This window comes from Schistocerca piceifrons, chromosome 6 (genome assembly GCF_021461385.2).
Source record: "Schistocerca piceifrons isolate TAMUIC-IGC-003096 chromosome 6, iqSchPice1.1, whole genome shotgun sequence".
Lineage (NCBI taxonomy): Eukaryota > Metazoa > Arthropoda > Insecta > Orthoptera > Acrididae > Schistocerca > Schistocerca piceifrons.
In genome coordinates, this window is record NC_060143.1 from 159,399,188 (window position 1) to 159,426,155 (window position 26,968).

The 26,968-nt window shown below is 44.7% G+C and overlaps 1 protein-coding gene across 1 annotated transcript in view; it reads left to right on the top strand.

The window, feature by feature from the left end:
- The window catches only part of LOC124803204, an 809,231-nt gene extending 784,798 nt beyond the window's left edge, over nt 1–24,433 (top strand). The window contains exon 5 of the mRNA XM_047264386.1: nt 24,083–24,433. Coding sequence (XP_047120342.1) covers nt 24,083–24,433 — 351 coding nt within the window. The remainder of the gene's footprint in view (nt 1–24,082) is intronic.
- The last annotated feature ends 2,535 nt before the right edge of the window (nt 24,434–26,968 follow it).

Sequence of the window (26,968 nt, forward strand, 5' to 3'; positions counted from 1 at the left end):
TAAATTTATTAATGGAGTAATTATTTAAGTAATTACTTTGAAATACTGAAGAGAATTTCTTTCTGGTGTAATGTAATCAATAATCATTGCTGCCTTGCTCACATGCTGCCCTACTGTGTGAAATATTGAGGTAACATTGGTCAATCCGGCGACACGCGTTAAAAAGATACCTTTTTTGGGAACTCACGCTTTCTCTTTTTTCTGTTTTCCGTATAGGTAGTCCCACCCAGCGTGTTAAACAGACCCGGAATGATCAGAGGTGTTTCGGGCAGGCTGATTCGAACATTTAGACAGGTTCATACATTAGTCTTTTATTTTAGTATCTTTTTTAGTCCGCATGTTATTGCACTTCCTTCTCTCGTCGATCAGCTGAAGTATTTCTCCTGTTGTCCATGGTTTCTTTGTAGCTATCTTTCTTGTGCCTACGCTTTTCTGTCCAGCTTCTCTCATTCCGCTTTTTACAAATGTCCATTCCTCTTCCAATGAACTGCCTATTGAGTAATTCCCTATCGCAGTATCTATATCCTTAGAGATCTTAATGCTTACCCTTCATTTTGTAGTACTTTTGCATACGTTTTCTTTGTGCATTGATTCTTTCTGACTATTCCTTCAACTTCACCCTACTCTTCATCTTAACTAAATTGTGATCTGAGGCTATATTTACTCTTGGGTATGACTTACAGTCCGGCGTCCCATTTCGGAATTTCTGTCTGACCATGATGTAATCTAACTAAAATCTTCCGATATTACCCGCCGTTTCGCAAATATGCCTCCTCCTCTTGTGATTCTCTAACAGAGTATTCAGTAATAATGATATTGCAGACCTCAATTAGTCCTCCTTCTCTCTCGTTCCTACTACCGTATTCTCCCTTAGCCCTTTTTTCTACTCCCTCCCCTCCAGCCGCATTCCAGTCCCCCACGATTATTAAATTTTCATCTTCCTTCCCCGTTCAGTATCCTCATATAGTTTCCTCTGCTTGCGACGTCGTCGTGTAGACCTGAACTATTGTTGTCTGTGTTGGTCCACAAGAACAAATAAGTAGTCTATGGATTGTTTGAGTTGCAGTGTTGTCTCTTACCAGTGGTCTGATGCAAAGTTGTCCATTACATTATTTTCTTTATACTTGGCAGCCATGTTACATGAAGCACCGCCATATAATCCAGGTGCTCGCCGCAGACACTGGTTCAACAAAACACCTTTCAAATTGTCTACACTGGCGTAGCAACTGGCAAACGTCATCAAAGTAAGGTAAACGCATTACTGTAAACGGCGCTACATCGCTCGCTCCCATAGAAGAAAAGCCACAGTGATCAATGTGTTGGTAAAAGAGAAAATTAGATTTTTTGACGTGTAATTCAATCTTAAATACTTCTTCCTCTTCCTGCACCAGATACATCCCTCAAAAATCACAAAAGTTATATCTGGAACATATAAATATTGAAACGGGCTACTGATCAACCCGGAAAGTAGCATGTTACGCTAGTACGTGTGATGGTCTGATCTTGAGCGATGAGACAAACTTTTATGCATCAGGCTTTGTTAATAGGCAAACCCTTAATCACTGGTCACGTGAAAATTCTAAAATGCTTCATGAAACGTCACTTCACAGTTATAAAATGGTAGTGTGGTGCCGTGTATCATCATTTGGAATAACAGGGCCTTACATTTCTTAGACGATCACGACAATGGTGTTAATGTGAATAAATAAAGTTATGTTCAAATGTTGAAATATATTCTAGTGCGACAGCTTGCTGATATTCATCTAAATTCAAGCAATTTCTTCGAAGAAGACGGAACCTCTTGCAATACCTCTTAGCATTCTATAAACGCACTACAGACTATCTTTCCTGTCATCTCATCCCCAATGAAGGGGACATTTCCTGCCCTTCAAGATCCCCTAACCATTCAGCGTGTGATTTCTTCCTTTGGGATGATTTGTAATCTCAGATCTTCTGGTGAGACCAACCAAGCACCATACAGGAATTGAAAGATCAAATTCGGGAGGACGTTAGCTAATTCCAGTGTCAGTCATGCATGTGATGTCTAACTTCCGCAAAAGATTTGAAAATGGCGGCTACCTACGTGATGTAATTTTCAAGTGATCAGCACTTTAAATTGCAAGCATTTTAAATTCATGTTGTATTTCTCTTATATTGCTTTGAATAAATTTGTGTCGCTGGTGGAGGTTTCAAAATCTCCCGTTTCACTGCCACACCCAGCCAAACCACAAAGCAGCTCTAATGATTAGGTGGAAACACCGTGACACTAACGCCCAAAAACTTTGAATGAGCACATGTCAGCATCAGCTAAGATTTCTGGCACATGATCACAGTACAACATTATATAATAGATTTTTCTTTTAGTGCAGAAAAAAAAACAAGTGGAACAGATTGTGTCTGATATCGGTAAGAGGTATTGGTCACCTTGGCCATTCCTACATCGTTCTAGAAATGTGAACGTTGTGACGTGTAATAAACCCTTCCGTATCCACAAAAAATCTAACAGTGGCCCTTAAGAAAGGACGAAATCCGATAAAGAGTGAAAAAGTCACCTGTGTCCTATTTATAGTTTTACTTAGAGATTGTTGTATTGATTTGGTCTATGACTCACCTATGGTGTACACCTATGTGTGTCAGTGTCCACGGTTGAGTCAGATATGGTGAACGCGTCATCTTGCAAACCAAACCAACGTTTCACTTTCAACGGATACGGTATACAGTACTGGATCAATGCCACTTCAGCCCTAATAAACTTACCTCTCGATTCTATCGTGCATTGACAAGGGTGTCATGAAACCCATCATGTGTTCGGAGGTCCTTTATTGATCGTAATATTTTTTTACAATACCCAGTGACTATGTCAGACGGGGGAGTAAAGCGCTTTCGTGATGTGCAGGAGTTGCCACGATGATGATTACGATGGGTAAATGTTTTCTATGCCGTCTTGGGATAATGTGTAGAGTCCGTGCTGACGACGAAGCAGCCTCAACAAAGTTCCCGGTTTGAAAATTAGCTACTTCTGGTAGCCAAGGCTAAGAAAGCCCGTAGACATCACCTCCCCTAATTATTATCATCTCTTTGCGTACCTTCTGCGAAACGAAGAAGCGTTCTCCGATTCTGCTTGCTTACCGCATTCATTTTAGTAATCCGCCATCTCCGAATAATTACATTGTCTGTGTAATACGTGACCCTCATGCTGTCTTAGCCTTGTGCTAATTGGTTGATTTGTCTCTCCGGTGTAAACTAATCTAGACTGGGTACGGTGTCTCATAAATAAACAACGTTTTATTGACACTGGGTCTGCTACAATAGATTAGCTTTGTGCCAGGCCTCTAAAGAATTTCCCGCATGCCGTCTTTGATCATGCACGGTAAACAAACGAATCGTTTCCAGAATGAGATTTTCACTCTGCAGCGGAGTGTGAGCTGATATGAAACTTCCTCGCAGATTAAAACAGTGTGCCGGACCGAGACTCGAACTCGGGACCATTGTCTTTCGCGTGCAAGTGCTCTACCAACTAAGCTACCCAAGCACGACTCACGCCCCGTCCTCACAGCTTTACTTCTGCCAGTACCTCGTCTCCTACTTTCCAAACTTTACAGAAGCTCTTCTGCGAACCTTGCAGAACGGCAAAGGTCCCGAGTTCGAGTCTCGGTCCGGCACACAGTTTTAATCTGCCAGGAAGTTTCAAACGAATCGTATTTACTGTACCCTTCTGCTCTAGCTTCCTGTAATGGCTTTGTGGTTTCTTCACTATAAACATCAGCACTGATAGTGGGATATACTTCCCTCTTATCTGACTTCATGTTGTCAGCAACGCAAGTTAACGGGTATAAGGCACAATTATTTCGCAAAAGGTAAGAATTTTCAGTGCTTGGAGTGTTGGAAACTTTGCTCACCATTTGAGGGCAACTGAATATCTACTGGAGAAGTAGTCATACAAACATGCAATGAGCAGGATAAGAAAAATTTTGATCATTTATCTTTCAAATGCAGCAAGGAGACACAACCGTGATGATACACAGGTTTTGAATTTCTAGTTTCATCTTCAGTTATTAATAAAAAGGTTTACGTTTATTGTATGCCATTTTTTTTCAATAAGTGGCTTGCACTGTCTTAGCTGTGTAACGTAGTTTTCGCTGTGATTAGTTTTAAAAAAATACTATTTCCTTCAGAGTTTTTATTAGGGTGTAGACAGATGGAATAATCCATTGCGACGCGTACATAGAGTGGACAGTTGCAATAGAACATATACAACACATAAGAAGATAGTCATTAAGACGCTGACCCAAATTCAATACACAATTGTGAAGAATAAGGGAGAACCTGTTTCTTAATTTGACTAATAATCCACAATTGATCATTATGGTATTTGAACTAGTGGCACGATATAGAGACCTACATAATGTAGCAATGAGACTATGTCGATTTTGTTAAAATAAAAGTACTTTGGATGGAGAAGAGATGAGCAACTTTCTAAAGACGTTTATTTCTGAGGCACGAGACGGATACAAACCTGCTGTGGAACTAATGCAACACTCCTTCGGCCCTGAGACAGAGCCGCAAGCGTGGGACGCAAGCATGTCAAATGGAAACGAGCCATTTATTGTTAACCATTGAAGCTCATCGTTACGTGCTGTAAGGTTCATTGTATACCAACCCGCTTATTATAACAGTGTGTTTCTGACATGTGTGTTCACGAGTTTTGTTATGCACCAAGGTGACAAACGTCACGCGAAGCTGCATGGACACAAAAAATTGTTGGAAATCCCCTGCAGAAATACTGAACCATGCTGCCTCTATAGAAGACAGCAGCTGCGAAAGTGTTGCTGGTGCAGGTTTTTGCTGTCGAACTGACCTCTCGATTAGCCGGCCGCTGTGGCAGAGCGGCTCTAGGCCCTTCAGTCCGGAACCATGCGGCTGTTACGGTCTTAGGTTCGAATCGTGCCTCGGGCATGGATGTGTTAGATTTACGTAGTTCTAAGTCTAGGGGACTGATGACCTCGGATGTTAAGTCCCATACTGCTTACAGCCACTTGACCGCTGGATTATGTCCCATAACATGGTCGATCGGATTCATGTCGGGCGGTCTGGGTGGCCAAATCAATCGCTCGAATTGTTTGGAATGTTCTTCAAACCAGTCGTGAATAATTCTGCCCCGATGACATGGCGCATTCTCTTCCATAAAAATTCCATTGGTGTTTGGGAACATGAAGTCCATGAATGGCTGAAAATGGTCCCGAAGTTGCCGAACATAAGTATTTTCAGTCAATGATGGTTTCACTTAGACTAGAGGAATCAATCCATTCCACGTAAACATAGCCCACACCATAATGGAGCCACCACCAGCTTGCACAGTGCCTTATTGACAACTTGACTCCACGGCTCCTTAGTGTCTGCGCCACAGTAGAACTCTACAATCAGTTCTTACCAACCGAAATCGTGACTCATCTGACCAGGCCACTGTCTTCCAGTCTTGTAGGGTCCAACAGATGTGATCACGAACCCAGGTGAGGCACTGCAGCCGACATCATGCTACTAGCAAAAGCAATCGCGTCGGTAGCCTGCTGCCATAATCCATTAGCGCCAAATTTCGCCGCTAACACGTATGTCCGTTGTACGTCTCACATTCGTTTCTGCGATTATTTCGAGTAGTGTTCCTTGTCCGCCAGTAATGACAACTCTATGGAAACGCTACTGCTCTCGGTCAAGCGAAGGCCGTCGGCCACTGCTTTATGCCAGAAATTTGATATTCTCGTCACATTCTTTACAGTGTGGATCTCGGAATATTGGATTACCTAGCGATTTCCGAAATGGAATGTCCCATGTTTCAAATGGCTCAGAGCACTATGGGACTTAACATCTATGGTCATCAGTCCCCTAGAACTTAGAACTACTTAAACCTAACCAACCTAAGGACAGCACACAACACCCAGTCATCACGAGGCAGAGAAAATCCCTGACCCCGGGAATGTCCCATGCATCTAGGTCTACAATTCCTCACTCAGTCTGTTAATTCCATCCGTGCAGCCATAATCACGTCGGAATCAGTTTCACATAAATCACCTGAGTAAAAACGATAGCTCCGCCAATGCACTGCCCTTTCGTTCGTTGTGTAAGCGATAGTACCATCATCTGAATATGTGCATATCACTATCAACAGACTTCTGTCGCCCACCTCAGTGTATAAACGATGTTCTCTTTGCAACGTATTTCAATTCTGGAAACCTACTGCTGATGAACCCAGTGCTACGTATCACTGCAGCATTGCTGTATCAACCAAGGTTGTAGACTTGTTAGACAGTCGCAAAGGAACGCCCATAAGGAATCAACGGAAAAAGGGACAGTTTTCACTTCCTGAGAAAAATAAGGGGATAAAGACCTGATACTTTTACAGTATACAGATGAAACAACATCCGCAAACCACATAAATATTTATTACTATAGTTTATAAATGTTATGAGTAACGATTTTTGGTTCTAAGGGACAAAAGTTGTAACTTTTACAAACACCCAGCTTTTAGATTTGTTCTTTTTATTACTACAGTTCGTATTTTTTATCTGATTAATCATCGTTTTATTAACAAGAGGTACTCAATGTCCGATGTCTTTATCAGCCTTCGTTTTTGAGAAAAGCATACCAGAAGATCAAAAAGTGTAGTTCTGAGAAGACTGTGTTAAAGTTTCATATACACTTCTGGAAATTGAAATAAGAACACCGTGAATTCATTGTCCCAGGAAGGGGAAACTTTATTGACACATTCCTGGGGTCAGATACATCACATGATCACACTGACAGAACCACAGGCACATAGACACAGGCAACAGAGCATGCACAATGTCGGCACTAGTACAGTGTATATCCACCTTTCGCAGCAATGCAGGCTGCTATTCTCCCATGGAGACGATCGTAGAGATGCTGGATGTAGTCCTGTGGAACGGCTTGCCATGCCATGCCATTTCCACCTGGCGCCTCAGTTGGACCAGCGTTCGTGCTGGACGTGCAGGCCGCGTGAGACGACGCTTCATCCAGTCCCAAACATGCTCATTGGGGGACAGATCCGGAGATCTTGCTGGCCAGGGTAGTTGACTTACATCTTCTAGAGCACGTTGGGTGGCACGGGATACATGCGGACGTGCATTGTCCTGTTGGAACAGCAAGTTCCCTTGCCGGTCTAGGAATGGTAGAACGATGGGTTCGATGACGGTTTGGATGTACCGTGCACTATTCAGTGTCCCCTCGACGATCACCAGTGGTGTATGGCCAGTGTAGGAGATCGCTCCCGACACCATGATGCCGGGTGATGGCCCTGTGTGCCTCGGTCGTATGCAGTCCTGATTGTGGCGCTCACCTGCACGGCGCCAAACACGCATACGACCATCACTGGCACCAAGGCAGAAGCGACTCTCATCGCTGAAGACGACATGTCTCCATTCGTCCCTCCATTCACGCCTGTCGCGACACCACTGGAGGTGGGCTGCACGATGTTGGGGCGTGAGCGGAAGACGGCCTAACGGTGTGCGGGACCGTAGGCCAGCTTCATGGAGACGGTTGCGAATGGTTCTCGCCGATACCCCAGGAGCAACAGTGTCCCTAATTTGTTGGGAAGTGGCGGTGCGGTCACCTACGGCACTGCGTAGGATCCTACGGTCTTGACGTGCATCCGTGCGTCACTGCGGTCCGGTCCCAGGTCGACGGGCACGTGCACCTTCCGCCGACCACTGGCGACAACATCGATGTACTGTGGAGACCTCACGCCCCACGTGTTGAGCAATTCGGCGGTACGTCCACCCGGCCTCCCGCATGCCCACTATACGCCCTCGCTCAAAGTCCGTCAACATACGGTTCACGTCCACGCTGTCGCGGCATGCTACCAGTGTTAAAGACTGCGATGGAGCTCCGTATGCCACGGCAAACTGGCTGACACTGACGGCGGCGGTGCACAAATGCTGCGCAGCTAGCGCCATTCGACGGCCAACACCGCGGTTCCTGGTGTGTCCGCTGTGCCGTGCGTGTGATCATTGTTTGTACAGCCCTCTCGCAATGTCCGGAGCAAGTATGGTGGGTTTGACACACCGGTGTCAATGTGTTCTTTTTTCCATTTCCAGGAGTGTAGAATAGACTAATGTACCTTACCATACAGGAACACTATTAAGACATTGCATGACTACACTGTGGCTCAGCTTCGTCCTCTTTATCTTTTTGTCTTCGATTTTATGGCTGTCCTGTCCTACTTGGTAGCATTTCTTGCAGAAGATTCAGCGTAACACATACGGTGAACCTCGAGGCTTTTCTATCTCTTTGCAGTACTGATGCCATCCCGTGTTCCCAAGTGTCGTAACACATCAGTCTTCTTAGACACACCAGCACTGAAGCACATCATCCCAGTATGAAAACAAAATTTTAGCATTTCTTTTCTACCAAAAACTGTTTTTGTAGTCTTATCCAAATGACACAATTCGAATCTTGACACGGATTCTTAATTTTTCCGCGGAGAGAATTTTTTAAGAGGTTTTGTTGACTAAGGTATCTGAAAATGGGTTTCAAAACAAGATGGATACTTTTTGGAATTGAATGTTTATGCTCATTGGAAGCTACCGTAGCTGGACTATTGAATTTGCATCAGCTGTCAGGCCCCTGTGGGCAAGGTCGATGTTTCAGTTCCTCATATGTTGAAATTTTGTGAAAGAATATGGTCCAGACAGCTCTTCTCATTGTTTTCATATTGTTGCAGTTATTTCTAATTGCCATGCCATTAGAGTTCTGGACTCTGTCTATTTCAGCACTTGGCAGGCCACCTTTACAACTAGACTGTTTTTCCTTACATTTCTTCAGAGGTCGTGATGCCATTCTTTTCTGTACATGGCCAATACATTCCAGTTCAATAATTTCGAATGTATGCCAATCACGTTTTCCTTCTACCACTTTCTGATAAGCCTTACTGTCCGTGTCCCCAAGATATTCCTTGTACAGGACACCTCATGTCTGCAAAGACCTTTTGAAAATGTTAGATGTTAGTAACACGAGCCACTTCCGTGACTCCATTATAACCACACTAGTCCAGTTCGGACACGTGTAGTGGAATTTTTGCTATAGATGTCACACAACTTACTAATTATTACAGTAACCAGAACCTTTTCCGTATGAAAAGCAGTGACTGACGCCATGACATTTAGGATGTTTGCCTACATTTCTGCCTGGTGCCATCAAAATCAGCAGCACTATGCCATCAGTGAGATATAGTATCATTTAAGTTAACTACTTCTTTTGCTGCTTTCAGTATTATATCCACTCACCCCAGCTACTACTGCACAAATAGGCTTGTTGTAAATAATAGACTTTCTATGAGGTCAGGGAACGCTCATCACTGAACAAACAACTGGCCCTGAACTTCGTCCTTTCCCAGTAGATCTAACTGCAAACACTAATCTTGCACTGTTTTGATAAAGTCTGCTTCCGGCTATTTTAGACGTCATTGTATTGGCAGTATTTGTACATGCTAAACATTTTAAAACTAAATTACAAACAATTTCCTTGGTTTTCCCTCATCTTCGTGCAAAGTGGCGCTTCCGTCACAGTTTGTAAAAGTGCGTTTCTCGATAAATTCAAGTAGCAATCTTCGTGTAAATTAGAATTTTTATGTCAGCAGAAGCAGATACACTCTTCATACATGTATTTCGTTGTCACATTTTAGAGTAGCACTTGAAAAATGTGTAGCAGCTAGAAATCGTTTTCCTGAAGTATTGACACTCGCACTGACTTCACTTTCAATCTTATTTTCTCCCCTCTGTTTATAACTAGCAATTTCGTAGTTTATTTTTACATGTGTATTCCCGTGAAACTTGGGCTTATGTCTAAACATCCTTATTCTGCCCAGTCTGTTATAACTCATCACAAAAGCTTTACACTTGTCTCGCCAAGACGTAAACAACAAAGGTGAAAAGCTGACAGACGGAAGTCGATAATGCAGACAGGCTGGCAAACATCAAAATAACAATTCTATCTTGCTACTGAAATCAGGATACCTGTGGACCATAAATTTCTGCTGTACTATAGTCAATGTTCAGCAAGACAGGGCAAAACTGCGCGACTGCTACGGTCGCCGGTTCGAATCCTGCCTTGGGCATGGATGTGTGTGACGTCCTTAGGTTAGTTAGGTTTAAGTAGTTCTAAGTTCTAGGGGAATGATGACCTCAGCAGTTATGTCACATAGCAAAAAAAAAAAAAAATTGTTGAAATGGCTCTGAGCACTATGGGACGTAACATCTGAGGTCATCAGTCCCCTAGAACTTAGAACTACTTAAACCTAACTAACCTAAGGACATTACACACATCCATGCCCGAGGCAGGATTCGAACCTGCGACCGTAGCGGTCGCGCGGTTCCAGACTGTAGAACCGCTGGGCCCCCCAAGCCAGCCAATCTTCTAAGAATGGACTGAGTAGACAACATTTTCATTAGGAAAGAAGTGTCCAGAGACGCACTGCTTCCGGGCTACAGCCATTTGAAAACAGGTTTTCTAGTTAGTTAGTCATGATGGGGGCTGCCGACGTTGGATTGGCGGAAGTCTGTTGACGTCAATCCTACCTCTCTGACCTGGTTCGAGCCGCATTTACGTGTCTGTGAGTGTTGCAGCATCATGGTTGTGTGCGCATTTGCAGAATACACAGACATGATCATTGTCACAGTAATGGAATAGCTACTCGTCACCTTTATTAAGATCTTTTTTTGTAATTAGGCATGGCGACCAAATGTAAAGTTTTTTTGCTCTTTCTGTAATTTACTGCGACTACGGCTTGACAACTGTACTGAAGTTAGATAAATTTGGAAATAAAAAATAATTTATCAGCATTGTTATCCACAAGGTATGACTCCATCGCATGCCGTTTCCGCCATATCTCCGCAACGGCTTCGAGAAAGAGATACCTTATCCGTCAGCAGTTGTGACTGTGCTGCTCCAAGGAGATAACGAAGGCTAAATGGAAGAGAACCTGTCAACTACTACACGAGCAGTTTATCTGGTTATTAATGAGCGGAATTGTATGACAAGTAATATACTGTGTCACATTTAATTATTACCAGTAAAAGTCATTTCCTTACGAACATGCTTTCAAATAGTTTTAGCTAGTACTCACTCACCTCTACAACTACTAGACGTTTGTAACGGAAGTTTGCTAACATCCTGTATATATTTTGGTTATTTTTGTTATCAGAGTTGTGTCTCTAGGAGTGATTTTAAAAGAAGTCAAGAATTAGTTTATTTTTGTGACTTGCAAGAGAAAGATTTTCTTTTACATTTGCAAACACAACGAAACACAGACAGCTTTTAAATTGTATTATGATCAACCATTATGTAATATGCTGATGCTGATTGTCTGTCCACCAGTAAAGGATGATGTGAAATTTATGTCAAGTAAGATCGCCAGCACGTGCCACTCCCCACCCACACTCCTAACGTGTCAGCACATCAATAATACCAGAGTTAGCAACACGTGGAGAACGTGATTTCTGTTGAGTACATGTTGACCTACAGCTACCAAACGCGAAACTTTGCCCCCACGCAGGGTGACCCCAGGAAACGAGTGTTGTAATACTGAACTGACGAGCAACCGCGCTGTCGGACCGTGACCGTCAAAGCAGACGTCACCACCAGCTCATGTTTGGTGTCACGCTCCCATAAAGTTCTGCACATAATGGAACGGTGCCCCCGAGCAGTAAATATCAGTCAACAAGTCCCCTAATTCTTCTGGTCTGCTGCCGAGAATGGGGCGGCCAAAAACCATTCGGATCGAAAACACCGGACGGCACCGTATACAGGCATTGTCCGCGAAAACGCTCTGTGCGGCTCGCGGTGAATCCAGGCTAAGCGTACTGGTGTATGCGTCTGGGGAGAGAGGAAATGTATTTGCGCGTGTGTGCGCTTTTAGGTGAAGGGACGTCGATACGCACGTGTGTGTATGGGAGGATTTGTGTGGGGAGGAGGGGGGGAGATGGAACGCGGGGTGGTGTCTGGTGACAGTCGACAGCAGCGGTGGCGGAAAAAGGCCGTCGCGAGCGGACGCGGCGTTAATGGCTGGCGGCGCTCATTTCATTAGGCGCATTGAAACGGCTGAATGCGCGGCCGCGCGCGCTAAATGCGACGCGCATCTCTTCATCAATGTGCGCGAGCGCGCGACGATGCCGGCGTGGCGGGCAGGCGGCATAATTGCGCCTCGCGGGCCGCTACCCGTGGCACACGCCATGATGAAGGAGCACAGTCGCGATTGGTGCTGCGCGCCCATCGCCCTCGCACGCTACCCCCGCCCCCATACTACCCCTCTCCACCCCTCCCCCCCCCTTCGCAAAGCCCTATCCCTAGCCATCACCACTCTCCTCGCCCCCGCCTCGCTCTGGCTCTGACCATAGCCCGTTTCATTACCGTTTAATTAAACAAAAGCAGCACTGTTTCTTGTCAATGAGGCAACCGTTTGTTCCTGTTAAACAAGACTCGGCCAGTAATTCCCGCGGCCCACTGTTTGTTCTGGCCGGACAAGGCGGATAAGTGCTTTTGAAACAACCAATAATTAAACCGGTACAAGATTAATTAGCGCTGATCCGCGCGCGAGCACCTGCCGCTGGGTGGGCGGGTCGTGTGATCAGTGCCGCGGTGCGGATGCGTGCGTGTTTGCTCCGTTGTGACCTCTCCACTGCTTCCTGCGAACACGGCGGAGCGCTGTTCTCTCCAAACACGAGCAGACAGTCCCAGACTCGGCTGGAATTTATGCCAGACCGGGATAGACTCCATGATAGACTAAATATCAGCGGTTATACCTCGCAAATCAACTTACGGTTTCCAGTGGTAGGTACGACGTGTACCACCACCAATTAAGGATTCTCCCTGCTCCCAACTCACGGTCATTTCATGACACACTTCTGAGAGACAGTAACTTGCTACTTCGCCCTTTTAAACAAATACCTTCCAAGCTGTAACACACACCACATGAGACTCTATAATGTGTGTAGCCATGGCCGTTGATGTTCATGGTAAAGTGAACTTGAATAAAACACAAACAGCTGCTATGTGATGATTTACTAACAACCGATTACGCTGCATTGAAGCAGCATCTTCATGAAACTTCGTGGCAGATTAAAACTGTGTGCCGGACCGAGACTCGAACTCGGGACCTTTGCCTTGCGCAGGGAAGTGGCCTACCAACTGAGCTACCCAAACACGACTCACGCCCCGTCCTCACAACCTTAATTCCGCCAGTACCTCGTCTCCTACCTTCCAAACTTCACATCCGCTCTCCTGCGAACCTTGCACAACTAGCACTCCTGGAGGAAAGTATATTGTGGAGACATGGCTTAGTCATAGCCTGGGGCATGTTTCTGGAATGAAAATTTCATTCTCTATCAGCATCTTCATGTTGTTCGGAATAGTAAAGTAAGCATCCGTGTAACCTATATTTAAAAAGTTGATTGAGGACACCCGAAAAAAGTAATTTCAAATAAAACTACTTGCTTTAGTACCACATAGACAAGGACACGAGACGCCCCCAATTTACGTTTCCACATAATCCAACGTCAATTAAGCTGTTAATTAACCTTTTCGGACTACATGTTTATTCCCAGTTCTTACTAGTTTTTGATAAATTTCTTAAATGAAGATTATAGCCTTATAAGTTTGGTAACACTGTTAGTTCTTCGTCTACATTCAATTTGCCCGTGCTTGCAAATGAAGGCCAAGCAGCTTAATTAACCTCTCCTTCCCGACTTTTAACCTTGCATAATTTTATCCTTCTGAGTATTTTATTTTTATCTTTGTGTTTAAGAGGATTGACAGGTGTGGAAGTTACCGAATTATCAGTGTAATAAGTAATGGTTACAAAATACTAATATGAATTCTTTACCGAAGATTGGAAGCACAGGTAGAAGCCGACCTCAGGTAAGATCAGTTTGGATTTTGGAGAAGTGTAGGAACACGTGTGGCAATATTGACGCTACGACTTACCTTAGATTATATATTGAGCAAATGCAGAGCTATGTTTAAAGCATTCTTCAATCGCAGGTAAAGTAGGTGGCAGACACGTTACTTGGCGCATTACTATGGACATAAGATCGTAAAACTAATGAAGATACGAGGGATATTCGGAAAGTAAGGTCCGATCGGCCGCGACATGTAAACCACAATGAAAATCCGATGAAGCTTTGCACAGATGTGTAGGACACAGCCTCTAGTATGCCCGTCGATCAGGTCACGTCGCTCTTTTCAGTTCTGACGCACAGTGAACACATAAAGACGACTAGAACAGTAGAGCATCCCAGCAAATTTGAGGACCTGGTGAGATATTTCGCCTGATGTCATGCAGCCCACATAACATAGCTGCTATGCGTTTCCTTCTTCGTGACGATTCTCGGCCGCACTTTGCAGGGGCAATGAGGATGCTCATGCGGCGTTTTCCTAGGGAAGTGTTTGATCACACACAATACAGCTCGTAATAGGCCTCTGCCCACACAAACCACTGGCTATGAAAACACAGACAACGAGCTGTAGAACACGGAGAGTTTTGACGGAAAGCACAGCCGGCCGCCTTCTATAATCGAGGGTACAGGGGTACGATGAATGTCTAAGTCAGAGCAGCGGTTGTGCAGAGAAATAGCTGATAGGTGTACCTAAATGTTTTAAATAAAACAATTATGATTTTCATAGTTGTTTCCATTTCACAACCGATCAGTCCTTACTTTCCGAATAGCCCTCGTATACGGAATGATTTAGGAATATATAACCTAAATGAAAAAAATAAAGGAAACCAGAAGAAAATCGAAGGAACACACAGACCATATGGGCAGAGAGAGATTTTTGATAAGGGCAATGTAAGACGAAATCTAGGATAACAATATAAGAGATGCAGTACCATAAGAGGCAGTTTGCCTAATACGTGAAGTGAAGAAGAAGAAGAAGAAGAAGAAGAAGAAGAAGAAGAAGAAAAAGAAGATGTAGAAGAAGACCATGGACATGCAGTCAGTATACAAAGCAGAATACGTGCAAAACTCTGGTACGGTTCATTGTAAAATACTGCTTAAGTGTGAGAAATCCGTACAGAACGCTTGAAGACAGACTGTTCACTGAAAGCGTACCTTGTAAGTATCAAGATCCGACCTTAAGTGTTGAATCTAGGAATATACTACACCACTCTACGTATTACTCCTGTAGTGACAGCGGAAGTAAGAGTAGACGAACTACAACGCGCACAGACGTGTTTAGGTAGATATTCTCCCGATGGTTCGTACGTAGATGGAACGGTAAAAACCTTATCAACTGTCACAATGAGAAATCCGACAAGCAATTCACAGTGGTTTACGAAGTATGGATGCGGATGTACACGCTCATTAAAATGTAAAAACACCAACTCAGGTCCTCTAGAGAAATACCTTAATTCCCACTATAGCTAATTTTAATTGAACATCTTCAGAGAAGACATACCTCAAACCTTGTAGAGTGCTTTAGTAGTTGTTAGCATTCCATAATGAGGCGTAGCAAACTATATGGTATTGATACTGTTTCGAGGTCCACCAATGCACTGCGCATTGTCGTAGAGGAAATTTAAAGCATTTCTTCATAGCAACTGAGGTGATTTTCCATATACTTCATCTTAATACGTTGGCTCTTATTTTTCGCTGACGCGAAATGTGCAGAGACGTGCTACGTATCGTCAGGAGTGAAAGTTTTTTTTTTTTTTACATTAATTTAGCTTGCGAAATTAATTCGTTGACTGCTAAATTTCAGCTTTATAACACACAAATTTACTGCTTCAGCTTATCACGATCGGTCGCTTTAACAACTTGAGCTGTCCGTGCAGACCCCCAGACCGACGCAAATATCTGTATGTCACACTGCCTACAACCTTTTATCGTATTCCGTCAGAATGCGCAATGAACATGAAAGGATGCAGTTCATCAGACAGGATGCTTACGTACATGTCACCTGTCAGAGTCGTATCTACATGTATCAGGGGTCCCATATCACTCCAAACGCCCTCGCCACACACTGTTTCAGAGCCTCCACCATCACGAACACTTCCTGCTGACATGTAGGGTCACTTGATTCATGAGGTTGTCTCCGTACCCGTACACATCCGTCCTCTCGATATAATTTGAAACGAGGCTCATTCGACCAGGCAACATGTTTCCAGTCATCAACAGTCCATTGTCGGTGTTGATGGGCCCAGGCGAGGCGTACAGCTTTGTGTCGTGCAGTCATCAAGGGTACACTTGTGGGCCTTCGGCTCCCATACCGATGATGTTTCTTTGAATGGCTCACACGCTGGTACTTGTTGATGGGACAGCACTGAAATCAGCAGCAAATTGCGGAAGGGTTGCACTTCTGTCACACTGAAGGATTCTCTTCAGTCGTCGTTGGTCCCGTTTTTGCAGGGACGTTTTCTGGCGGCAGTGAAATCGGAGATTTGATGTTTTAGCGGATTCCTATTTTCACGGTACACTCATTAAATGGTAGTTTGCGAAAACCCCCACGTCATCGCTACCTTGGAGGTGCTGTGTCCCATCGCTCGTTCAATTGGCTCAAATGGCACTAAGCACAATGGGACTTAACATCTGTGGTCATCAGTTCCATCGCTCGTGCGACGACTACAGCACCACGTTCAGACTCACTTAAATCTTTATAGCCCGCCATTGTAGCAGCAGTAACCGATCTGACAACCGCACCAGGCACTTGTTGCCTTATGTAGGCGTTGCCGAGCGCAGCGCTGTATTCTTCATGTGTACATATCACTGTATGTGATACGCAGGCCTATACCAGTTCCGTTGGTGCTTCAGTGTATATTATAGATTTAATAATACATAAACCATTGGAAAGACCTTCCTAAAACACAGTTTTCTCACATTTTCAATTATCACGTTCACGCAGATAACACAGCCTCAGAATATTAGTCGACATATGTATAGTACTCGCGACCTACTATCTGAAGGACCCCTTATTTTACGAGACAATAAAAGTTTTGCACGTTTAGTGGTTTTATCAGTTTTTCTATGGTCTCTCATTATTGCACAGCTTATTTATATTCACGGTTCTGAAGTTGAGAATTACAACTGTATGCCATGCTATGTGCAATTTTTTTTAGTTCATAGCAGAAAAGTCACAAAATTCTTAAAAATTCCAGGAAAGTTACTCTTCCAGACAGAATTTAACTCTGTAGCGGAGTGGAAGACCGTGTGATGGATAGGAATCGAACCTGAGAGCTTTGCCTTTCACGGGCAAGTGTTCTACTGACTAAGCTATCTAAGAACATCTCGGGACGCACCCTGACAGTTTCACTTCCCCAGTGCCTTGTACCCTACGCTCAGAAGTTCTCCTGCATACATTGCGGGACTAGCACTCCCGGAAGAATAGTTGCTGCGACACAAGGCTTATCCACAGATTGGGGGAATTTTTCAGAATGAATTTTCACTCGCAACGAGGTGTGCACTAATAAGGAACTTCCTGGTAGGTTGAAACTTTGTGCTGGACTGGAAATCGAACATGTGACTTAACTTTTCTGGAAGAGATTAGTATCCTCTCTTCCAGGAGCGGTAGTCCCACAAGTTTGCAGGGTACCCTCTGTAAAAGGAAGGTAAGCGATATATAGGAGGCAGCATTGCCGTTAGGATGGGTCTCGACTCAAACTTAGAGTTTGTATAGCTCACTTAATAGCGCACATACCCAAGAAAGGCAAAGGTCCCAGTCCGGAATAGCGTTTTCATCTGCCAAGATGACTGTTGGTTCTTATTCTTATCATAATCTGATCTACTCTTTTTGTTAATAAAAGTAATGTGCACCATCTTTAGAAGTACAATTCGAGACGACCCCCCAATACAGACGCGTGCGTATTTCTCCTCTCCTCCTCCTCTCCTCCTCCTCTCCCTCTCCCTCTCCCTCTCCCTCTCCCTCTCCCTCTCCCTCTCCCTCTCCCTCTCCCTCTCCCTCTCCCTCTCCCTCTCCCTCTCCCTCTCCCTCTCCCTCTCCCTCTCCCTCTCTCCCTCTCCCTCTCCCTCTCCCTCTCCCTCTCCCTCTCCTCTCCTCTCTGATTGGGGAAAACATATTGTAACTAATCTTCTTCACAGTTCCTCGAAGACAGAACGGTAATTTCCTTCTTTATGGTCTCAATTACTAATTTGACTAAATAGATTACAAAAATGAGTGTTTCCCGAAAAGAAATCGGAAAATAACCTGATCTGTACTTGTCATAAGGACAGAAAGAAAAGTTTTGCTTCTACTATTCTCACGATGGAAACTGTATGTCACACACATGATGCCATGCATTTGAGTCGCAGCTGGGTTACAAAACATGTTTGTCACGGCTCCTTAAATTACAGCAAATCTGGAGACTGAACTTCACTTACATGCCTTATTGTCCTCCTCATTCTTTCTGACAACCGAAAATAATTACTTCAGACAAATTAAGGCAGTAATTACCATCTGAGTACTGAAAAATGATGTAGCTTACTCTGCCCTGAATGCCAGCCAGCGATCACAACATACCACAGACGGCAGGCACCCATCTTGGGAAGACGTTCGACATGACATCATCGCCATAGACGACGAATTTCATCGCTTCCTTTTCGTGGATGCTTATCGCTAAGCCAGAGGTTCTTCCGAACGAATAAACTCATTTACAACTTTAGAACTTTGACGATGGGTCAATTAGTATGGAAGAACTGTGGTTTCCAAATCGATTTTATGTGATTTCAGCAACTATTGAGTACTGAGCTGTGTGTGTAAAAGTAAGGTGGAATAATAACGTGAAAATAGGCTATACATATTTTCTTAGTCAAAATTTTATTAATTTAGTGAGTACTTATGCTGGAATTTTAACCGTAGTTGTATTTGATTAGTGCATACAAAGCATTTTCATTCCCAGATAGTGTTATCGGATGTGAGCCACTCAGACATGCAACTGTTTAATGTCTAATTTTTATGAACTAATGATTTTTGGTGAGATTTATCTATATATTTATTGGTTTTACAAACTAAACCAGTATCTTTGTTGTATAATACAAACTATAGCTTTGACAATAACGGAAACAATGTGATTCCATTATTTGCTCGGTTCGTTTGTGTCAGGTCCGTTGCGATATTTTTATCATTCGTCCATGGAGATTAGGTTGCTAAGGCGGTTGTCTTGACTGGCTTGACACAACACCAACACTACCGGTGGCCCTTCGGTTCGGCGAGCCTTTTGAGTGGCTGTCAGCAGGCGAGAAATCCAGCGGGAGACGACCTTAATTCTGTTCAAAATGTGCCGGATGTTGCATACTAATACACTACTAATTTATAGACTTTTTCTGCTGCCACTTTATTCGACATGTTCGTCTGGTGAGAATCAGCAGCTATAAGGATAATTAAGATAAATCTCATTTATTTTTCTTACAGTTGCATATCTTTAATTAGATTACATGTCGCGATTACTCAGTATCATCTTGAGTTGTAAAACAATATAACACTATATACGTACCTACCAGTATTTTAAAATAAGTAGAAAAGAAAAGAGCTGTACGTAAATGTAGAACTTGCCTACGTAGCTCCATCACAAACCTTTCATTTCTACTGAGTATCTTGTACCAGAGTGCTATTTTTTGCATCTGAGTCCAATACGTATATGTTGAGGGTAGGGGGGAGGTAAAGGGGCAGTATAGTGAGGCTGATGAGGGAGGGGAAAAGATACAGGGAGAGGGTGGTGGGGATATCGTAAGTTCAACGAGGGTGGCAGTGCTAAAATTTTGCAACGTGTAATTATAAAAAATTCTCGTTAAATACTAGTAATGTGGAACAATGGATATGTAAAATGTAAAAGGCATAACATAGTGAAATTATAAAATGGAGCGAGAAGGGATTGAGAGCGGATAAAGATGGCAAGAAAAAGGGGGAGGGGGGGGGGAAGGATATTGGCAGGGTTGTTATGTGTTTAACGACGGAAGATCTGATACTAAAATTGCAAAAAGTCAGTTATGTAAAAGGTCTTATATTAAAATACCAGAATCGATGGGTGAAAACTGTAAAAGTGGATAAAAAAATACAAAAATGTGGATGTATGAATAGTGAAAGACGTTAAGATCCTAAGACTACAGAAGTGGAAGGCCTAGAACTGCATGAAGTCTAATAAAATATTGTGAAGTTTAAAAAAATGATGAGAATGGAAAACAGTAAAAAATTTATAGCAGTAAATTATAAAAGTGAAAGTACATCCAGCAACTAAAGTTGTAGGGAACATGGTGTGACAATTATGGCTAATTGCATTTGCGTCTGCTTAGTGACTTGAGTGTACTATAATTAAGGATTTAGAGGTCACTACGCCCATGAAACATTATGCCCTCCCGCACTATAACACCTTGTCCATCAAAACGATCATGTGCGACAATGTTCCTGGGTGTATTACGTGTTCCGACAGCTCTCACGACATGATGGTAATTAAAGCACCGATGAACTTCGTTGAGCATGGTCGTTTGGTGGTTCAGGTTTTATGGTATTGCGGGGTGGGGGGGGGGGGGGGCGGGGGTGACGTATGGCTGCATGGGCGACTGACCTCCAGATCTTCGAACACTGTGCATTCACCAGTCAACGTTATTGTTATGGGTTTCGAAAAAGACGGTCGCGTGAAACCCAGCTCGCGCTATTCGTCCACGAGACTCAGAGAGCCATAGACAAGGGTTCATAGGTAGATGCCGTGTTTCTTGACTTCCGTAAGGCGTTCGATACAGTTCCCCACAGTCGTTTAATGAACAAAGTAAGAGCATATGGACTATCAGACCAATTGTGTGATTGGATTGAAGAGTTCCTAGATAACAGAACGCAGCATGTCATTCTCAATGGAGAGAAGTCTTCCGAAATAAGAGTGATTTCAGGTGTGCCGCAGGGGAGTGTCATAGGACCGTTGCTATTCACAATATACATAAATGACCTTGTGGATGACATCGGAAGTTCACTGAGGCTTTTTGCAGATGATACTGTGGTGTATCGAGATGTTGTAACAATGGAAAATTGTATTGAAATGCAGGAGGATCTGCAGCGAATTGACGCATGATGCAGGGAATGCCAATGGAATCTCAATGAAGACAAGTGTAATGTGCTGCGAATACATAGATAGATAGTTCCCTTATCATTTAGCTACAAAATAGCAGGTCAGCAACTGGAAGCAGTTAATTCCATAAATTATCTGGGAGTACGCATTAGGAGTGATCATATAAAGTTGATCGTCGGTAAAGCAGATGCCAGACTGAGATTCATTGGAAGAATCCTAAGGAAATGCAATCCGAAAAAAAAGGAAGTAGGTTACAGTACGCTTGTTCGCCCACTGCTTGAATACTGCTCAACAGTGTGGGATCCGTACCAGATAGGGTTGATAGAAGAGATAGAGAAGATGCAACGGAGAGCAGCGCGCTTCGTTACAGGATCATTTAGTAATCGCGGAAGCGTTACGGAGATGATAGATAAACTCCAGTGGAAGACTCTGCAGGAGAGACGCTCAGTAGATCGGTACGGGCTTTCGTTAAAGTTTCGAGAACATACCTTCACCGAAGAGTCAAGCAGTATATTGCTCCCTCCTACGTATATCTCGCGAAAAGACCATGGGGATAAATTCAGAGAGATCAGAGCCCAGACAGAGGCATACCGACAATCCTTCTTTCCACGAACAATACGAGACTGGAATAGAAGGGAGAACCGATAGAGGTACTCAGGGTACCCTCCGCCATACACCGTCAGGTGGCTTGCGGAGTATGGATGTAGATGTAGATGTAGATTGTGACACTATAGTCCTTTCCCATGTCGGTCTCTTGGGGGTAGATTCCGCCATAACTTCATGTGTGCGTAGGACAATGGGCGATCGCATCAAACTGCGTAGGTGTCGACAATTGGGTTGACCTGCCAGTTCCCTCCGACCTAACCCCATGGAACACGTTTGACACTCGTTGGGGAGACTTATTGCACAAACGACCAGCAATTTTCAACCACGCTGGTTGGGGAATAAAACGCTCTACATAAGAACTGCTTGCCAACTTTGTGGCGAAAAAGGGAACACGTTGCAGAGCATTCATTCCCCCTCGGCCGCGTTCAAATACTCTGCTAAGAATCCCAGATTTGGGAATGTTCAATGTCAATCATGAAACCCCATGATCTGAGTGTAATTACTGTTTCCTAGCAAGTATGCGTTGCATCCGGGAGACGTACTATAGGATGTCCACATGCACCAACGAGCATTCATCAGTTGCCAACCTAACATGAGGGGGAATGAAATGCCCTCCCAGGAGATTCCTTTACTAACCTCGTGGCTTGCGTGGGACTGTGTCGCAAAGCGTGCAGTGTCTTCTGTGGTGATCACCCAGTCCTTAAGAACCAAGACCCCTTTTTTGTAATGTCCAGGGGACCGTTATGAATCGCCATGAAACTATCCTTTCAGCTCCTATCGCACCTTATTTCAACAGTCATGTTTTTTGTTATACTGTAGCAGTTCTTTCTATGGATGATCCAGGTTTCATCGAGCTATTTTACTTGGAATTACATGTCATACGAAAATTGTTTTGGTTCCTAAGTTTCGCACATCAGCGTATCTGAATCTACCTCGTTCACTACTGGCCATTAAAATTGCTACACCACGAAAATGACGTGCTACAGACGCGAAATTTAATCGACAGGAAGAAGATGCTGTGATATGAAAATGATTAGCTTTTCAGAGCATTCACACAAGGTTGGCGCCGGTGGAGACACCTACAACGTGCAGACGTGAGGAAAGTTTCCAACCGATTCCTCATACACAAACAGCAGTTGACGGGCGTTGCCTGGTGAAACGTTGTTGTGATGCCTCGTGTAAGGAGGAGAAGTGCGTACCATCACGTATCCGACTTTGATAAAGGTCGGATTGTAGCCTATCGCGATTGCGGTTTATCGTATCGCGACATTGCTGCTCGCGTTGGTCGAGATCCAATGACTGTTAGCAAATATGGAATCGGTGGGTTCAGGGGGTTAATACGGAACACTGTGCTGGATCCCAACAGCCTCGCATCACTAGAACTCGAGATGACAGGCATCTTATCCGCATGGCTGTAACGGATCGTGCAGCCACGTCTCGATCCCTGAGTCAGCAGATGGGGACGTTTACAAGACAACAACCATCCGCACGAACAGTTCGACGACGTTTGCAACAGCAAGTATTATCAGCTCGGAGCCCACGGCTGCGGTTACCCTTGACGCTGCATCGCAGACAGGTGCGCTTGCGATGGTGTACTCAACGACGAACCTGGGTGCACGAATGTCATTTTTTCGGATGAATCCAGGCTCTGTTTCCAGCGTCATGATGGCGACATCGCGGTGAACGCACATTGGAAGCGTGTATTCGTCATCACGATACTGGCGTATCACCTGGCGTGATGGTATGGGGTGTCATTGGTTACACGTCTCCGTCACCTCTTGTTCGCATTGACGGCACTTTGAACAGTGGACGTTACATGTAGATTTGTTACGACCCGTGACTCTAGCCTTCATTCGATCCCTGCGAAACCCTACACTTCAGCAGGATAATGCACGACCGCATATTGCAAGTCCTGTACGGGCCTTTCTGGATACAGAAAATGTTCGACTGTTGCCCTGGTCAGCACATTTTCCAGATATATCACCAACTGAAAACGTCTGCTCAATGGTGGTCGAGCAAGTGGCTCGTCACAAGACGCCAGTCACTACTCTTGACGAACTGTGGTATCGTGTTGATCTGCATGGGCAGCTGTAACTGTACACACCGTCCAAGCTCTGTCTGACTCAATGCCCAAGCGGATCAAGGCCGTTATTACGGCCAGAGGTGGTTGTTCTGGATACTGATTTCTCAGGATCTATGCACGCAAATTGCGTGAAAATGAAATCACATGTCAATTCTAGTATAATATATTTGTCCAGTGAATACCCGTTTATCATCTGCATTTCTTCTTGGTGTAGCAATTTTAATGGCCAGTAGTGTATATCTGTGCGGCGAATGCGTGACAACAGCGGAAGTGCACAACTGTACTACATTCTGTAGAGAGAGGTCGCTCGCTGATGACTGTTGGTGTCTGTGTGTCGGCAGATAAACGAGACGTTCCTGGAGCGGCACGAGGTGCGGACTTCCGCCGCGGCGGCCCCCGGCTCTGCACCCGGCAGCGGTGGGGGCGGCCTGCAACCCGCGTCCGTGGCGGGTGGCGCCCCCCAGCAGCAGCAGCAGCAGCCGCCGCAGCAGCAGACGCGCTACGTGACGGTGATCGGCCTGGAGATGGACGTGGGCAGCGACGCGTTCCGCGGCGGCAAGCTGCGGCTGGCGTGCCGCGGCGCGCTGTTCGGCCTCTACCGCCAGCAGGCGCTGCGCGTCATCGACGAGGAGCGGCCGCGGCTCGCCTCCGTCCTGGGCACGCGCGAGTCCTCCGCCACGGGTAGGCAGTAGGCACCACCAGCCGGCCGGCTGCACTCTCCCTGTACTGTTAGCGCGCACAGTGAAAGAACGGTCCCGACGTGGATGCTTCGCTCATCTCCCACGAATTTTTATACGGTTCTCTCTTAACACATCTGCTGCGCAGAACCTAGGGTGATTCCGTGATGATGTCACAAACTTTAAGGGATGATGGAGGAGGGCAAATGTATCAGTTTGAGGTAAGGGACCCCGGTCGGGAAACATATAAGTCGAAAGGCAAAAGCGCCTTAGGCTCACCCAGCACTCAAACTAAGGCTCCCAACATCCCATGGCCGAGCGGTTCTAGGCGCTTCATTCCGGAACCACGCGGCTGCTGCGGTCGCAGGTTCGAATCCTTCCTCGGCCATGGATGTGTGTAATGTCCTTAGGTTAGTAAGGTTTAAATAGTTCTAAGTCTAGGGGACTGATGATCTCAGATGTTAAGTCTCATAGTGCTTAGAGCCATTTGAACCAACATCCGACCCCTGTTAATGATGTACAGAAGTGCCGCTGCATACCCCAGTAAGCTCAGATAATTTCCTCTGTTGATGCACTAGTGACGGCGCACGTAATTTGATGTCAGAGAGACTAAACATTTTAATATGACCTTGTGGATGACATCGGAAGTTCACTGAGGCTTTTCGCGGATGAAGCTGTGGTATATAGAGAGGGTGTAACATTGGAAGATTGTACTGAAATGCAGGAGGATCTGCAGCGAATTGACGCTTGGTGCAGGGAATGGCAATTGATTCTCAATGTAGACAAGTGTGCTGATAGATCTTTTATCATTTAGCTACAATATAGCAGGTCAGCAACTGGAAGCAGCTAATTCCATAAATTATCTGGGAGTACGCATTAGGAGTTATTTAAAATGGAATGATCATATAGAGCTGATAGGGTTGATAGTAGACAAGATCCAACGGAGAGCAGCGCGCTTCGTTACAGGATCATTACTAATCACGAAAGTGTTACCGAGATGATAGATAAACTCCAGTGGAAGATTCTGCAGGACAGATGCTCAGTAGCTCGGTACGGGCTTTTCTTGAAGTTTCGAGAACATACCTTCACCGAGAATTCAAGCAGTATATTGCTCTCTCCTACGTATATCTTGCGAAGAGACCATGGGGATAAAATCAGAGAGATCTGAGCCCAGACAGAGGCATACCGACAATCCTTCTTTCCACGAACAATACGAGACTGGAATAGAAGGGAGAACCGATAGAGGTACTCGAGGTACCCTCCGCCACACTCCGTCAGGTGGCTTGCGGAGTATGGATGTAGATGTAGACGTAGGTACTGCAGCGAGCACAGTGAAAGAACGGGCCTGACAGAGCAGTCCTGGCGTGGATGCTTCGCACGTCTCCCATGAATTTTTATACGGTTCTCAGTCAACACATCTATTGCACAGAACCTAGGGTGATTCTGCGATGATGTCACAAACTTTCAGGATTGATGGGGGTGTGTAAATGTATCAGTTTGAGATAAGGGACCCCAGTCGGGAAACATCTAAGTCGAAAAGGAAAAGTGCCTTCGGGCCGAGCGGTTCTAGGCGCTTCAGTCCGGAACCACGTGGCTGCTGCGGTCGCAGGTTCGAATCCTGCCTCGAGCGTGCAGCACGAAACTTCCGGAACATCCTCATCCGACGATATACAGACAACCTCTTCCGGGACTTCCATATCCGACGCGTCCGACGCATCCAGCTCATCCTTAAATGAACGACAATGGACAATGTGAAAATCTGCATGTACGACTTCAAATCTGGAAATGATAGCTTCGTCTCCAATAGTAAATTCATTCGATACAAATATAACCAAGCCACGATGTGTAATAACCATGCCAGGCTTATTCTTAACGCTTGCAGTTACTGGTCGACCTTCGACAATACGCTTCAAAACAGATGCATATTGACGCCACCTGGACCATTGAAATTCTTCAAAAACAATTACTTTGTGTGTAACGTCCTTGGGTTAGTTAGGTTTAAATAGTTCTAAGTCTAGGGGACTGATGATCTCAGATGTTAAGTCCCATAGTGCTTAGAGCCATTTGAGCCATTTGAACCAATATCCAACCTCCGTTAACCTACATCTACATGATTACTCTGCAATTCACATTTAAGAGCTTGGCAGAGGGTTCATCGAACCACAATCATACTATCTCTCTACCATTCCACTCCCGAACAGCGCGCGGGAAAAACGAACACCTAAACCTTTCTGTTCGATCTCTAATTTCTCTTATTTTATTTTGATGATCATCCGTACCAATGTAGGTTGGGCTCAACAAAATATTTTCGCATTCGGAAGAGAAAGTTGGTGACAACGTCTTTGCTTTAATGACTTCCATCCCAACTCGCGTATCATATCTGCCACATTCTCTCCCCTATGACGTGATAATACAAAACGAGGTGCCCTTTCTTGCACCCTTTCGATGTCCTCCGTCAATCCCACCTAGTAAGGATCCCACACCGCGTAGCAATATTCTAACAGAGGACGAACGAGTGTAGTGTAAGCTGTCTCTTTAGTTGACTTGTTG